The following is a 17,261-nucleotide window of genomic DNA, read 5'->3' as shown; positions in this document are numbered from 1 at the left end:
AAATAATCACAAATAATACTAGTGTAAACATATTGTATGAGTGAATACCTGCAGTTTTGTAATTGTGTTTATCAAGAATTTAAAAAAAGTTAAGTATTTGACAACACCATACAGAATTGAATTGACTCACAATACCATCCATCATAAAGGGGGGGGGGGTTATGTTTATTAAATCACAAGTATTTTGCCAGAAAAATAGGACATTTTACTATGTAAGATACCCAATCACTGGGATATTCAAAACGGTCAAGAGTTCAGTATAGTAATTATCAAAACATTAGATATAAACTCCATCTCTGCTTGACTCTCTGAATGATCGATATTTATGTTATCGTGTTAAACGGTATCTATTGAATCTAGAGTTGGCACAAGATCGAGATGTGAGCTATAGCTTCTTATATCCAACATCATCAACTGAGTAATGAGAATCTATGCCTAATGTGAGTAGTTTAAAAATCTCAGTTTGTAATGTCAACTTGAAGATCGAATTCTGTCCAAAATTGCTCAAATGAATGGGCTCCGTAGAAATGAATTGAAAATCTAGATCAACCAAAGACATTTTTTCCCAGTTAATTCTCCTAAAATACTGAATTCCTTTACAGCCTGTGTGAGTGTAGGAAGGAGAAACATCACTGTCCTGTCACAGTGAGACGCTCCATTTTCTTAGCTGCTTCTTCTGTCGGAACCTTTGACTTTTTCTCTGGACTGGGAGTGGGAGTGTTGGGATAATCCCTATTACCGAAAATAGTACTACCAACTCGCACGTTGGTTGAACCCACCTCAATCTAAAGGAGGAAATGGAAAAGAATACCTCAGAAGGGTATAATTTATACAAACAGCATGCGCATTTGATTAGTAATGGGTAGCTAAATCAATATCTGATAATTCAATATGTTAAGAACATATTGTATTAGAAATTAAGAAGGCTGAGACAGTGGAACTTACCGCGTGTTCAAAGTCAGTGGACATGCCCATACTAAGCTCTACATCCTCAAGGGGCAGCTGTAGACTGGCACACACTTCCTGTCGCCGACTCAGCAAAGCCTGATTGGTGATGCACAACAGAATTAACACACACCTATAGATCTTTACCAAAAGCCTTAACATAAAACATTTATTTATTTATTTAACCAAGCAAGTCAGGGTAATCATAACAACCAAATACCTGAAAATCTGGGTTAGGGCCATCAGCTAGGTCGTAGCCATAGCGACCAATGGTCATGAGTCCAGAGAAGTGTAGGGCAGAGCATTTGGATAAAATGTGTTTCACTGTGTTCACTGTCTCACCAGGAGGCAGTCCATGTTTACCTAGTGGCAACATAGAACTGTAGTAAGTATATCTGTCTGTCAGGCAGGTTGACGTTTATTGTCATGAGTCTTGCCCAGGAGGAAAAACTGAGCAGGTTCCTCTAGATGGGCCAGTTGCAATTAGCTATATGGTAAAAATACATGCGAAAAAAAACATTTGCTTTTTGGTCTTAATTTAAAAAGGGGAATGGAAACACTTTAGGAAGTAAATCTAAGCAAAGATATGTATTCAATCCACTAATACTAAACATGTTCATTTAACATAAAAACATCTCTACATTTAGTATTTTGATCGTCGACAAGGTTATTCGAGCTATGGTCAGCGCCATTTTAAATTGCCATAGTAACGACTGGCGCCAGTGCGTCACAGGCAGGAATTAGGTAAAGTGTCTGCGGTATTGAATTTTCGCGCGGAGAATGAATCGAAGAGAGGGAGGTTAGGTGCGGACAACGATGATGGCAACAGCAAGTAGTAATTCAAACATGAACCGTATAGCGCCAGGCTGTATGAATTGGCTCAACAACAAAAATCCCTCGGTAAACTACCATCGGCTGCCCAAGGACCCACAACTTTTGAAGAAGTGGCTCCATGTCCTGAAGAGGAAGGACGCGCTAGATCGAGCTAGCAGGATCTGCAGACAGCACTTTGTGGAGGCAGACTTCGCGATGAAGTGCACTTTCGATGCGGCAACCAGGAGTTTCCGAATAGAAAGGAGTCATATGCCTACGTTGAAGCCCTCTGCTTGCGCCTCCATTTGAAATTAAGGGTTATGGTGTAGGGGTTACCGACCGACCATCAACATCGCAGACTTTGGTCCAAAGTTTGTTGTCAAGCAAAAGCTACTGAACAGAGGAGAGTCAATGCAATGGAGCGTGAGGTACCGTTTACCGGTCAGGACTGTCGTGGACTAGGCTAGCTTTAGATGTTTGCTGGGAAAAAAATGTCCCTGTATTTGCTGTGTGTGTGTGTGTGTGTGTGTGTGTGTGTGTGTGTGTTGACAAAGCATACAACAGGTAGCTTGTTAATGCCAACTGATATATTTGGGTTTACTTGTCTTAACAAAACGTTTGTTTGTTTTCAGGATGACATCTTCATGCCTGAACATGTTTTCATCCTGGAGGAGACTGTGCAGGAGGCAGAGGTGGTTCATGCAAATCTATGTTATTTCTAAGGCTATTGTTTATTTCAAGTATATGCAGTGATTCTTCAATATAACTAGAGCCTAATAGACGCCTTCATTTTTTTTCTACCAACGGGAAAGAACGGTTAGTACAGCATGCCGAACTGACCCCTTGGTGCCAGAGTGTTCCTGTGCTGTGGTGGAGAAGAGGTCCACCGGGACCATCACTAAAGAGCTCGGGGTCCAGCTAGATTGCGCTCACAACCATCAGTATACAGCCGAATCCTGCCCCGATACGCCACAGACGGAGAGTGAGATCCGTGAAGACCATAACTCGCTGTATGAACCTGAGAGATCAGAATCACAATCATCACAGTGTTCCGGAAATGGAGAAGGAGCAGGCCGTTCAACAGCGATTTCAAAAGATACACCCATCCATAAAGGGAATGGGAGTGGATGTGCTACCATGTCCCGGTTCTGCTGTTTCGACTCTCTCTCAACCTATGAATACTCAGCTATGAAAAGCCAACTGACATTTGCTCCTGAGGTGTTGAACTCTTGCACCCTCTATAACCACTGTGGTTAGTATTTTTTTGTTGTTGTATTTTTCACCCCCCCCCCCCCAAATTCGTGGTATCCAATTGGTAGTAGTTACAGTCTTGTCTCATCGCTGCAACTCCCATACGGACTCGGGAGAGGCGAAGGTCGAGAGCCATGCGTCCTCCGAAACACAACCAAGCCGCACTGCTTCTTGACACAATTCCCATCCAACCCGGAAGCCAGACGCCCCAATGTGTCGGAGGAAACATCATACACCTGGTGACCGTGTCACCGCCACAGGAGTCGCTAGTGCGCGATGAGACGAGGATATCCCTGCCGGCCAAACCCTCCCCGACCCGGACGACGCTGGGCCAATTGTGCGCCGCCCCAAGAGCTTCCCGGTCGCGACAGGGCCTGGGCTCGAACCCACTGCGGTGCAGTGCCTTAGACCACTGTGCCACTCGGGAGGCCTTGTGGTTAGTATTTTAATGTAAAAAGGGCTTTTGTAAAATACATTTGATTGATTGTTTGCTGTGCTGGATGCTGTGTATTCACTGTCTGAGTGATGGGACATGTTTATAGTATCTGTAACATGTTGGTGTGTATTTAATCTGCATCTTAACTTCTTAAAAGTGGTAATCAGCAGTAGAAACAATAACAAACTGTCTCCCTGCTCCTCTTGACAAAAAGCTGAGGGATGGGGCTGGAGAAATGTAACCACTCTCAAATGCATAGACAGAGCTATATCGATGCAAGGACTGACCATCCATGATATCAACATTGTAATCCTGTTTCTATGATCTGTTTCCACTACCATGTATCCAGTTCGCTTTTGTTAAAGACGTCTGCTAAATGGTATATATTATTAAAGTCTCTTTTGACTCTGCCAACTAGTTGCCCAGTGTAGTTACCATTCCTTTCCAATAGATGACAGCCAAAGCTAGTTGAAGTCACTAATCTAGCGACAGGGACACTGGATTAGTGCGCACTGAAAGTAGTTTTATCTTCAAAGAAAGTTTATCTGGTTACGCTTGAACCTGTTGTTATAGTGGACAAGCTAACTAATACTATTTTTACATAAGGTGCAAGCATTAGGTCTATGTCTCAGGTTAGGCTAGATTTACTAAATTAACTGGTTTTATTCAAGGCCTTTGCTTCTGGCTATGTGTGCCTTTTGGAAGAAACGACACACACGGGGATGAGACGCCGTACACCCTGTCTAATTGGTAATACATCACCATCCAGACAGACTGACAGGAACCTCTGACCAGGATGTAATACAGCCACCATCCAGACAGACTGACAGGAACCTCTGACCTGGATGTAATACATCACCATCCAGACAGACTGACAGGAACCTCTGACCTGGATGTAATACATCACCATCCAGACAGACTGACAGGAACCTCTGACCAGGATGTAATACAGCCACCATCCAGACAGACTGACAGGAACCTCTGACCTGGATGTAATACAGCTATCCAGACAGACTGACAGGAACCTCTGACCAGGATGTAATACAGCCACCATCCAGACAGACTGACAGGAACCTCTGACCTGGATGTAATACAGCCACCATCCAGACAGACTGACAGGAACCTCTGACCAGGATGTAATACAGCCACCATCCAGACAGACTGACAGGAACCTCTGACCTGGATGTAATACATCACCATCCAGACAGACTGACAGGAACCTCTGACCTGGATGTAATACATCACCATCCAGACAGACTGACAGGAACCTCTGACCAGGATGTAATACAGCCACCATCCAGACAGACTGACAGGAACCTCTGACCTGGATGTAATACAGCTATCCAGACAGACTGACAGGAACCTCTGACCAGGATGTAATACAGCCACCATCCAGACAGACTGACAGGAACCTCTGACCTGGATGTAATACAGCCACCATCCAGACAGACTGACAGGAACCTCTGACCAGGATGTAATACAGCCACCATCCAGACAGACTGACAGGAACCTCTGACCTGGATGTAATACAGCCACCATCCAGACAGACTGACAGGAACCTCTGACCTGGATGTAATACATCACCATCCAGACAGACTGACAGGAACCTCTGACCTGGATGTAATACATCACCATCCAGACAGACTGACAGGAACCTCTGACCTGGATGTAATACAGCTATCCAGACAGACTGACAGGAACCTCTGACCAGGATGTAATACAGCCACCATCCAGACAGACTGACAGGAACCTCTGACCAGGATGTAATACAGCCACCATCCAGACAGACTGACAGGAACCTCTGACCTGGATGTAATACAGCTATCCAGACAGACTGACAGGAACCTCTGACCTGGATGTAATACATCACCAGACAGACTGACAGGAACCTCTGACCTGGATGTAATACAGCCACCATCCAGACAGACTGACAGGAACCTCTGACCTGGATGTAATACAGCTATCCAGACAGACTGACAGGAACCTCTGACCTGGATGTAATACATCACCAGACAGACTGACAGGAACCTCTGACCTGGATGTAATACAGCCACCATCCAGACAGACTGACAGGAACCTCTGACCTGGATGTAATACAGCCACCATCCAGACAGACTGACAGGAACCTCTGACCTGGATGTAATACAGCTACCATCCAGACAGACTGACAGGAACCTCTGACCTGGATGTAATACAGCTACCATCCAGACAGACTGACAGGAACCTCTGACCTGGATGTAATACAGCTACCATCCAGACAGACTGACAGGAACCTCTGACCTGGATGTAATACAGCTACCATCCAGACAGACTGACAGGAACCTCTGACCTGGATGTAATACAGCTACCATCCAGACAGACTGACAGGAACCTCTGACTGGATGTAATACATCACCATCCAGACAGACTGACAGGAACCTCTGACCTGGATGTAATACAGCTACCATCCAGACAGACTGACAGGAACCTCTGACCTGGATGTAATACAGCTACCATCCAGACAGACTGACAGGAACCTCTGACCTGGATGTAATACATCACCATCCGCTGGAATTTTGTGCTGTATCGCCACCATCTCTACAACACACATATACACTCATACTCTAGCCATTACCTGGCAGCATCCCCACTCACACCAGTTTGTGTTTGCCTACACAGACCCTCTAGCTGAGGTGTTTCAGGCGGCATATCTGGGTTGTTACTGCTACGAGAACGAACTCTTTGATCTGGGGCAACGTTTGGCTCTAACATGAACGGCTTCAGTAGGTTTATTGGCTCCCTAACTAAAGTTATTTCATTCTCTGTTATAAACTCATTCTCAGTCTCAGAGCTACTCGGTAAATCAGACATTTTGGGGGGTTCCAAAATGTTCTCTCCTGTCAGTGATGCAACAATGCCAATATGGAGATTTACAGTTACAGTTAGCTGACGTTCTAAATCCTGGTGTTTCCATTCCCCTTTAAGGTTAGGCACTGGGGTTAGCGGTGTGATCGCGGTTAGGCACTGGGGTTAGCAGTGTGGTGGCAGGTAGGCACTGGGGTTAGCAGTGTGGTGGCAGGTAGGCACTGGGGTTAGCAGTGTGGTGGCAGTTAGGCACTGGGGTTAGCAGTGTGGTCGCGGTTAGGCACTGGGGTTAGCAGTGTGGTCGCGGTTAGGCACTGGGGTTAGCAGTGTGGTGGCAGGTAGGCACTGGGGTTAGCAGTGTGGTGGCAGGTAGGCACTGGGGTTAGCAGTGTGGTGGCAGTTAGGCACTGGGGTTAGCAGTGTGGTGGCAGGTAGGCACTGGGGTTAGCAGTGTGGTGGCGGTTAGGCACTGGGGTTAGCAGTGTGGTCGCGGTTAGGTTTTTAAAAATCTGATTTTATGACATTGTGGCTATGCCAGCTAGTGACCTCTCTGCAGAGCTGCCTCCAGTACATGAGCCATCTCAATAAATGCCTCCAGTACCTGAGCCATCTCAATAAATGCCTCCAGTACATGAGCCATCTCAATAAATGCCTCCAGTACATGAGCCATCTCAATAAATGCCTCCAGTACATGAGCCATCTCAATAAAAGCCTCCAGTACATGAACCATCTCAATAAAAGCCAACCTCTGTGTGTGTGTGTGTGTGAACACTTACTTTCCTCCCCACTGGTGTTGATCTGAACCATGATCTTTAACGTCTGCGTACTAGCTGCTCTTAACCTCTGCCAGGAGCTGTTCACCTTGTCGGCCAACTTGGCTGAGTCCACCGTCTCCACCATGAACAGGTTTGGTACACCTATGGGATGTGTGTGAGTAGAATTAAGATCTGTCGGCTCTACTAAAGGTTTCTATGGAATTGTGTTCAAAACTTGACAAAGACCGATTTTGAGGTCGAAACATGTCAGCTTTTTATATATATTTTTTTGAAGTGTGTGAGTAGATTGATGAGTATAGGGAGACATGCAAGTTGATGTTGAAATCTTTAAATATGGAGACCTATGATGCACCCGAGCAGAACACTACACTATTAAAAATATGAAACACAAAACATAACATGTTACACAAGATGTTACTTACCCAAAAGTTTGTTGACATTATTCTTCTGTAAATGGCCAATAAAATGCCACTCGATTTCTGGGCATGATTCTAAAATCTAGATTAGGACAGAAATAAGATATATATATTTTTTTACAGATGTCGGATAGACATGTCATGAGATGAAGAATAATGTGACTTCAAACCTTTAGAACCGACCTGAGGATTTGATGCTTTATCAACAAGTTCATTCACCTAAAAGTCAAATTAAAAAGTCAAACCACCAATGTCAAAACACTAGCAATAAAAGGTGTTATGAGTAACCTGTATAACATGTTCCCATCATGTACAATACAAATACTCACATAGTTTTCACCAAAATTGCGATGCCCTTTTCGGTACGCCTCGATCACCATGTCAGGTGGTTTCGTCTTACTTACAGCGACCAGGCGGGGCGGCACCACGGGCAACGTCTTGGGTGGGAGAGCAGAGGAAAAAGAAGAGCAATAAAATATATGGTGACTAAATTAATGGATGTATGCATGACATCATCATAGCCAAAGGGATAGTCACATCTTGATACACCTGAACTACTTCAGGACAGTCCAGTATATATCTGGTGCTCATTAAGGAGGGCATATTGGGGGCACAATATGGAACGAAGAGAAATAGATGGTGTAGACAATGAAGAATTGTGCTAGCTGGCATTAGGGTTAGCAGTGAGGTCAAGGTTAGGCATTAGGGTTAGCAGTGTGGTTGTGGTTAGGCATTAGGGTTAGCATAGGGTTAGCAGTGAGGTCAAGGTTAGGCATTAGGGTTAGCAGTGAGGTTAAGGTTAGGCATTGGGGTTAGCAGTGAGGTCAAGGTTAGGCATTAGGGTTAGCAGTGTGGTCAAGGTTAGGCATTAGGGTTAGCAGTGAGGTCAAGGTTAGGCATTAGCGTTAGCAGTGTGGTCAAGGTTAGGCATTAGGGTTAGCAGTGTGGTCAAGGTTAGGCATTAGGGTTAGCAGTGTGGTTGTGGTTAAGGTTAGGCATTAGGGTTAGCAGTGAGGTCAAGGTTAGGCATTAGGGTTAGCAGTGTGGTCGCGGTTAGGCATTGGGGTTAGCAGTGTGGTTGTGGTTAAGCATTAGGGTTAGCGGTGGCAACGTTTACAACACAAACCAGATATACTGTCCAAATGCACTTATTTAAGCCTGCTGGAATTTCTTTACAAGATGACGACAACCTGTCATTAAAATCTGAAATGGTTGTTGTGTCTGTCCACGCAGTAGGCTATTATGTCGCGTTCGTCGTGTCAGAAATGAGTTAAAATGAACTCAAATTATTAGTGAGATACCCGATGGGTTGGACGATTCTCTTCTCATCACTCATCTTTAACACAATGGAAAAAATATGATTTATTATTTAAATATTGAAAGTGCGTGGGCTACGGCGAGATACCAAATGGTGCAGTTTCAGGCCATGTGGAGGAAAATGATGGGGGCGCTGGAGATGGGGGTGGAGGCTAGTGGGTCTGGACAGGTGTGATGTAGCTGTCGTTTGTATGTGTATGTTTTGTATTGTTTATCAAATATAAAATTAAATCAATATTTAATAATGCTGCGTTCATGTCATGTCGGAAACTCGGAACCTCCGAGTTCAAATGAATGAGATTACGTGCTCACAGTATTCCCAGATAGTAGCTAATATCCCGCTTAAAATCTTATCCCAAATAAGACGTATAGATGCCCTTTCATATCCCGCTCACAAGTATCCCTTTATCCATGACTAAACAGAGTATTCCTAATTTAAGTTTATATGGGCTAAATGAATTAGTAACTTAAATATGGACACTGACTGTAGATCTATGACCTTTCACATGTGTCCTAACTCCTGCAGAATTATGCATTTCTTGCAGTAAAATTATACAACAAATGTTAATTTTGTCTCAGGAAGAGAGTGGAGAATTATGATTTATTACTTTCAGCATCTCTTGAGAAAATGCGAATTCGGTGTAGTGTTATCTTTGACTCTTATGCAAGCAGACAGTATTTCAACCACATAAAATATGCACCCAAGACCAACTGAAGTCTTATCAGAAACGTGTTTCATCATTTTCTCAACTTTTAATTTCCTTAAAACCGGTCGAACTGATGACATTTGGACATTTTCCACAGGACCAATCTTTCCAGTGTTTTTGAGTTCTCCCCGGTTACTAGTGCATTAATTATATCAATGCAAGATATTATTATAGTGAGCACTACTTTATTTCGTCTTCTGGGGCAACAAGTTATGACAAGACAAGCTGCATGTAAAAATGGCCTGCAATGTCGGAAATTCTAAAGAGAAAGTGACCTAAATTAGGGGTGAATGTAGCCATACGGTGATGTACAGAGTATCAACAAAATACATTATGGAATTATGGTGCGCACGTAGCCTACAAAGTGATTTGTTTGACAATCAGATTAAGAAAAAAAAATCTAAAACACCCATGATGTTAAACAGAGCCTGCGAAAAACCGCAGTAAATGAGGTAAGATTTTTGCATGCCACAGTTCCCATCGAAAATCAGCATATCCCAGGCATCTTATCCGAGTTTCTCATAACCGGGATACAAGCTTTTTGGGGTTATTGTAAACGTGATATGTTCATATGTGTCAAGTCAAAAACAGAATACTTGAGTATCCCGAATAACAACGGGATATCGGTGGTCATTGACCTCTATACAAAAAGTCCTTGCTTGGTGGGCTAAACAACGAAAAAACGCCACCTGCTGGATAGAGATAGATTTTCCGTCGAGTTGGGCATCTCTTCCTCTCTGGTATTACTTTACCGGCTGGGAAAATCAAGCCTAGACGATAGTGCAGTTTCTAAGCCCAGAGGCGTAACACCGCAACACTTCCGGGAACTCTTGCGAAACAGACCAAATTTACCGGGGCCGGGGTTTGATAAATCAATGACAAGTGAACAATTATTCCTTAGTTAATTTTCTCGAAATCTAAAAGACAACCTAGATTCGAGCCAATATCTTAAATAATGTAGTTGAACATGTTATTAACTCCAACCTCGTGAAAGTGAAACATTTTTATTTTCGTCAAAAACAACTTTACATATATATCGAAATGGGCGCCTTTGAGTTGACGGCCTACACATGCGCAGTTCGGCGCGATACAACCGTTAGATCCATTTACGTGTATCTACGCACGATATTAGATAGCCAACGTCACCACGACATCGCCTACAAGTGTCATCGGGGATTTCTATTTGGAGAAGCAATTTTAGGATCTCTACATTACTGTCTTTGGTGCAGATCTAGCGCACACTATCGGCTGCCTAGGCTAGTTCAATTGTAGTGGGATGGTGTCGATTGAACCAATACAAACGTTAATTCAATTACTAAACAGGTGTGAACGGAAGTTGATCGGATAAATGTTTTGCAACACTTACGAAACATTGTTGACGTTAACGTGATAGTGGAATAATCACTGCAGCAGCAGATCGTCTAGAACCCTCCGCGTGGTACAGAGGTGGTTGAAAAGAGTTGGCTTCACGGGCCACTCAATAGGAAAGAGCTAAGTTTGTTAGCTAATTAGTATATATCAAAATGTAATGTGCATTTTATGGTGTAACGTCTCAAAGGTTGCGGTGTTTTGCCTGACATACAACTGGTCCACCCCCGCTTTTAAAGAAGACAATTTCGCACGACTATCTAAAGTAGATACGGGTTCTTCCCAACTTGACTTACCTTGGGGCGACGTGCCGCCGCTTGATTTACCCTGTCTACCACCGCGTGTAACGCTTTTCCAACCTCCTCCGACATTCCTACTTTCCACATACCCTCAATACACTGTGCAACCAATGGTAGAGACCGGCTCTGCGTAATCAACACAAACGTGATCAACCTGTCAAAATAAAAGTCCTTTCTCTACCATAGAAAGCCTGTGTAAAGTGAGACGGCGACCCCTTGTGTTGACTGTTGAGAAATCAACCCGTGTCCATTAATTGTAGTCATGTGTGTAAAAAAGTGAGAAATTGGGGAAATCAGTAACACGAATTTTTTTAGGGATAATAACCCTCAATGTTTGAATAGATTTATATCTCCATTGTATTTTATCACCTAACTATAATTTGACCTTAAATGTAATCAAGTGGTTGAAACATGTAGGGGTATAAAAAAAACAATTGTGCAAAAATAAAGAAAACAAAATACCCAGTTTATTCACAAGATTTCACAATTCAAAACATTTCCAAATGAAACATCTGTCTAAACGTATCAAATACATACTCTATCAACAGGAAAAACAAGGAAATTACATAATAAAAAAAGTGTATAATGTCCATTATTCAACTTCTTTCAAGCCATCCCCACCCTCATACTCTCTCAAGTGCCTCCAACATGATGATGCTGTTTCCTCTGATTACCTACAGAAAGTAAACCAAAACAACAACTGATTTACATGCATAAAAAGGTGTGGTGACATTGATTAATAAAATTAAAATGTGTCTGTCCTCAAGAGGTAGTGTGTAAATGTAGTTGACAACGCCGTTGGTACTGACCACCATGCCTATGGTGTTCTGTATTCCTCCAGGTGCCATCTCCAAGCAGTCATCCATCACCAGGTTCATGAAGGGGTCAAATCCTCGCAGGACTCCTTGGACCTGCCTGCCACCGTTCAGCTTCACTGAGGAACAAGATGTTGAACTTTGAAGACCTGGGGCGCATTAATTACGCCCATTCTGTTGCAAAACGTTTCTTAAAAATGCAAGCAAAGTGAACAGGGAAGGACCTACCAGAATTTGTCTGTTAGAAACTCTGGACTAATGATTACACCCGTGAACTACATTTCAACAACAGTAATAATGAGGGCAAGCCAAATTGGAGACAACTTCAAGGACTGAAATAGAAAGTATGGCTAAGAAATTGTACATTGGGTTTGTCAATTCATGCAATCAAAGCCTCGGTTGGCTCTGGATGCAAATAGATAATTCATAGTTTGTCAATTCAACTCAGCAGAACCATCGATATTCAGAATTAGTACTCACAAGAAAGCTTCTTGTCCATGAACCTGAAATTAGCAGAAAATACATTATTATTATTTGCTAATAAAGATAGTTACACCACAAACTGTATGGCTTTACCAGAGGATTTGGCTATGTGTGAGCGTACCAGAGTCTGATTTGCACAACGAGCTGCATGGTCATTTTTTTAATTTAACTAGGCAAATCAGTTAAGATCAAATTCTTATGACGGCCTACCCCCAGCCAAACCCTCCCCATAACATGGACGACGCTGGGCCAATTGCGCACCGCCCCATGGGACTCCCGATCATGGCCGGTTGTGATACAGCCCGGGATCGAACCAGGGTCTGTAGCGACGCCTCTAGCACTGAGATGCAGTGCCTTAGACCGCTGTCGCCACTCAGGAGCCCCTCAACATGTTGAAATAGGGGTGTAAAAAGGGGTTCCAGACGTGGATTCTCAATCCTCGAAACCCGTGGTGATATCAAATATTAGCAATGTTACTGTGCAACGTAGGACTTTTCTATTTTCTACAGATAGCAAAACAATTCGTATGTTGATGTAGTGCCCATCGACTATGAATGTTTCAACCTCTGTGCTGAATTTTTTTTTTTACCGTCTCAAAGAGCACCAAAACGTACACTAACCATGAGCCTTGTGGTCTGTATCGTCCAATCACAGCGCAGATACAAGTCACGTGACTTGTATCTGCTCTGTGATTGGACTATACAGACAGCAATGCTGTATGGGATGATTAGTTTGTTTGCCAACTAACTCTGGTAGGTACACAGTCTTGACTTTTCTTTCATATAACTTTTTTAAATGGGATTTCTTATCTTTTGAAATAATGATTCACCCCGGAGATTGTTGTACCTATTCAATGTTTGGAACCACGTGACCAACAATTTTTTTTCATACAAAAACGAGTGCGCTTCTCAGTCCCAGAACCATAACTGCGGAAAGAGGAGTCCAGCCCGGTCGGCACTTTATGACCAGTCGTGGATATTCTTACACAGGGACACTTGAAGTCAATCTTAAATGAGTAATTGTTTATTTGTCAGCGTGCTGAAGGTTCCAACTAAGTTAATGCACCATATTACACATGTTAAATCAGGAGCTCTGCCTGGGCAGACCCAGAGGCTGTCTTAAATACAGCTATACACAGACAGGTTATATTTGCATGATTTAGCATAATTAATCATTACCGTTTTTTCATTCATGTGACCGACCAATACTGTTTCATAACATGTGACAGACCAACACCTCACAAGGCTTCTCCTCTCTAAGCTGACCTTGAAACTGAGATCTTTTGTTCGTTCTCAAAACAAGGTCTGGGCGTACTGCCAAATTGCAGCTATTGATAGTGAGGATTTGTACAGTCAGCCACTTGCATGAACACAGAAATTAGTTTAGAGAACAGCACATGAATAGAACACAGAAATTAGTTATAAGAAAAGCACAAACATTAAAATTCCATCACTTACGTACACAAAGGGGTGTAATCATAATGCCGATTCTATAGCAAAATGTTTGTCTGTTGGAAAACGAACCGTTTACTCCAAACTGAAAAGTTTATTGGACAAATTCAGGTAGGTCCCTCCCCGTTTGCTTCCGTTTTGTTCTTAAACAGTAATCAGTTTCCATAAGGAATACACCCAAGTTCTAAAGCATTATAGCAACATTTTACATTGGTGAGTTACGAAAGTATATTGAGTGGTGAGGAAGAGCTCCATGGACCCTTTGCGCCCGGAAGCCATTTTGCCATTCATTATAGTCATTGCGCTCTGTAGAGTTGCTATTTTCTCGAGTTTTCTCGTATTCAATTAACTCGTGGCCTTCCTGGATTACTCACTATATTAATAGTCTGATTTGATCAACAAATATGATAGTCAATTAAAAAAAGGTTAAGGGTACAAGACTGTGTACATATCTGGCTGTGTTGGCAAACATAGGTCACAGGTCTTCCCACTTAGCTAATATGCTTGTGGATAGAAACTTTAGGAAGAAATTGAAACTTCTGCCTAAATTGTGACTTGGGAGTGTTCGGAATCATTCAGTTTATCTGAGTAATTATTATCTATTTTTTATTACAAACATGTAACGTTAAACATTAATGTCGTAGTTGTACATTTTCAGTGAAAATTACTACAATAAATGTCATGTTGGTAGAAACCATCTGTCACTGTGATACCGTCTACACTTCTCAAATGGGGAGAGTTTGCGCTTCAAGCCGGTAACACAAGAACAAATGGGCACAGTGTCCTTCGGCCCGTTTGCCGAATGCTGTCTGGCAGTTAAAGAGAGGGAAGCAGCTAGATAGTGTAGCCAATAGCAGGCCAGGGTGACAGCTAAAGCACAAGTTATTTATCGCTATCCTACTAGAAATCAAATTAAGTGGAAGGAAACAAATTGGAGATTGGGACCAATACTACATGTTGTTTCCCTCCCTTGCCCATCAAAATGAAACACTTTATTTTACTAGTGCTATGCTGCTGTTGTTGCCAGCATAAACTAGCTAGTTGGGAAGGGCTCATCAGGACCACTGACTGAACTGAATCCATTCGTCTCCACACTTGACTCTCAGCGGCGTGACATATGTCATCCATTTGGGCACCAGGCGTGTCCGTATAGCCTCTCCCAAAATAAATGAATGGTTAAGTCGCTGCCGAACCTGAGGTATAATAAGAACTGGATGTCCAAGATGTCCGCCCATTGTTTTCAAGGTAAGTCACGTTCCATACGCCGATTCATGAACCGTCTATATCTGGGATGCATCAGGGTTATACGGACCAAAATCATATGCGCACAGGAAGTAGCGTCATAACGTCATCCAAAAACATACATTTGATTCAGGCTGGACGATATGGCCAAAATCTCATATCCCGATAACGATACATATCACGATATAGCACATTTTCTGTCAATTCAATGAATAAAGTTTATATAAAATGACCACATGTAAAGGCCTACTTCTTCTTACATTTTGAATTATACTCAACAATAAAAAGGTAATTATTTCTCCTTTTATTTAGAACCATTGTGCAAATTTTCAATTAAGCATGTAACAAAATAAAATATGAATGTATTAAACAGAGAAAGGAAAATACTTAAACTATAGTTGCAAACAAAATAAATATAGGGCTAAAATACTATATATTTATATATACTGACTGAACGTGGTATTTATATTTAACGACCCTGGATTTATAAGCGCAGATATCGACTCTGCCGCTTGAGCATGATTTTGGGGCAGTCGATAGCACGCTGGACTTCGGCGTTCGAGGCCTGCTCCCTGCCCGTTTCATTACAATATATATATATATATTTGGGGGCTTGCCTGTTTTGCATGTTATTTCGACATTAATACGTGTACATATCAATTTGCATTTGGTACTTTGGGTCGAGTGTTAGCACCAACTCACGAAACCCCTGTTTCTTTGCACATGTACGTTGTAACTGCAGCTGTTATCTCCTTCCATCTTCGTGATTCTTTGACATATGGTGTGCCGCGGGCAAAAGCCTCTTGCAAGGTCTGAGTCGGGGGTTTGTTTTGAGCACTCGACTGTACTTTTTGGGGTCTCATCCGTAGACTCTTTCCGTTCTGTTTCACATGATTCTTGCGTAGGTGGTAAGAGGTTAGTGGTGTTTGAGCCTGTTGTCGGGACCGGCCAGGACGGTTTTCTGGTCCGTGTCAGACTTTTCATACCCAAACCACGTCCATGCGACCGAAGTAGCCCCTCTTTTAGGTAAGGTCTCCGTGTAACGTTCACTCTCCTCCGTGTTTGTTTGTGTTGTGTTCCACGCGGCACGTGTGGAAGAACGCAAAGCGTTATCCAATTGACGAAACATATTGCCGTAAAGAGTGATTTGCGACACGAAATAAACGATACAGCATAATATGAAACGATAGAAAAACGTCTATCGTCATATCGCCCAGCCCTACATTGGATGAATATAACATGTAAATATATTTGGCCCCAGCTACATTTGAATAAATCAATGGATGTTTTGTGCACAAGGTGATGATTAAAGTCAGAACCCTGGCCCCTTGGGTAGACTCCTCACCACCACCAGAGGAAGAGCGCCCAATTCGGTGGAAATCTGTCTCCCTCCAGATAATCTTGTCAGTATATCCATAATCTTTCCAACCACTATTGAACATGAAGCCGGAATCTAACCCAAATGGGGGGGACTCCTTTTAATGCGACTGAGCGCAGAGGCAACTCGTTGTCGTCGCGCGATGGACCAGAGCTAGCCGGCCACAAGATTGATAAACCAAAAACAGAGAACCCATCCATTAATAACACTTTCGTTTGTAAAACATGAACATTTTTATGATATTCAATGTAAATGTTTGTATGGTTTAACTAGATAACATTTTCATTCACTAAGTTAGCTAGCAATTTTACTAGCCGCACAACAGTAGCTAGCTAACGTTAGACTTTTCCGTAGCTTTGTTGGCTAACGCGTAGCTAACCATGTTAGCTTGCTAGGCACATTATCTACAATTGGCCGCGAAATATGATCGTAGACAAAATATGTATTAAAAAACGGAACTCACTTCTTCAACTCTGGTGGGTGTGCTTTACTCATGTTTCTTTTTGTAGTGGGCCTTCAGTTCGTGAGACTTGCGTTCGTGAAAAAGCGGAAAGCATGCGCAACAAGCAGAGCCGGAAAACGTCATGCAAACTTCCTTCTAACATAAGTGGGCACATCGCCGCCTACTGACTAGTATTGCAGCTTGCTTTTCCTCTTCATATACACGGTGTACAAAACATTAAGAACATATTCCTTACATTGACTTGCAATATTGAATTC

General features: G+C 42.7%; 2 protein-coding genes and 1 long non-coding RNA gene across 3 annotated transcripts; 1 reads left to right on the top strand and 2 right to left on the bottom strand.

Annotated features, from left to right (window-relative positions):
* Positions 1-144: 144 nt before the first annotated feature.
* On the bottom strand, positions 145-11,365 carry LOC139557837 (pyridoxal phosphate homeostasis protein-like). The gene is made up of 8 exons (XM_071373075.1): positions 11,170-11,365; positions 7,811-7,918; positions 7,665-7,700; positions 7,488-7,563; positions 7,066-7,206; positions 1,166-1,308; positions 946-1,044; positions 145-785 (listed from the first exon to the last, which is right to left on the bottom strand). The coding sequence occupies exons 1-8, from the start codon at positions 11,257-11,259 to the stop codon at positions 630-632; spliced, it is 849 nt and encodes a 282-aa protein (XP_071229176.1). The 5' UTR covers positions 11,260-11,365; the 3' UTR covers positions 145-629.
* On the top strand, positions 2,062-2,680 carry LOC139557841 (uncharacterized). Its single transcript, XR_011671477.1, has 3 exons — positions 2,062-2,186; positions 2,391-2,450; positions 2,571-2,680. It is a non-coding gene; the product is annotated as an uncharacterized lncRNA (long non-coding RNA).
* A 252-nt stretch (positions 11,366-11,617) lies between the features above and the next one.
* Positions 11,618-17,197, bottom strand: LOC139557840 (small nuclear ribonucleoprotein G). The gene is made up of 4 exons (XM_071373079.1): positions 17,005-17,197; positions 12,468-12,490; positions 11,982-12,106; positions 11,618-11,846 (listed from the first exon to the last, which is right to left on the bottom strand). The coding sequence occupies exons 1-4, from the start codon at positions 17,034-17,036 to the stop codon at positions 11,796-11,798; spliced, it is 231 nt and encodes a 76-aa protein (XP_071229180.1). The 5' UTR covers positions 17,037-17,197; the 3' UTR covers positions 11,618-11,795.
* Between the last annotated feature and the right edge of the window lie 64 nt (positions 17,198-17,261).

The sequence above is a fragment of the Salvelinus alpinus genome, chromosome 28 (genome assembly GCF_045679555.1).
Source record: "Salvelinus alpinus chromosome 28, SLU_Salpinus.1, whole genome shotgun sequence".
In the NCBI taxonomy this organism is placed as follows: domain Eukaryota; kingdom Metazoa; phylum Chordata; class Actinopteri; order Salmoniformes; family Salmonidae; genus Salvelinus; species Salvelinus alpinus.
This window is presented reverse-complemented; position numbering and strand designations above follow the sequence as displayed.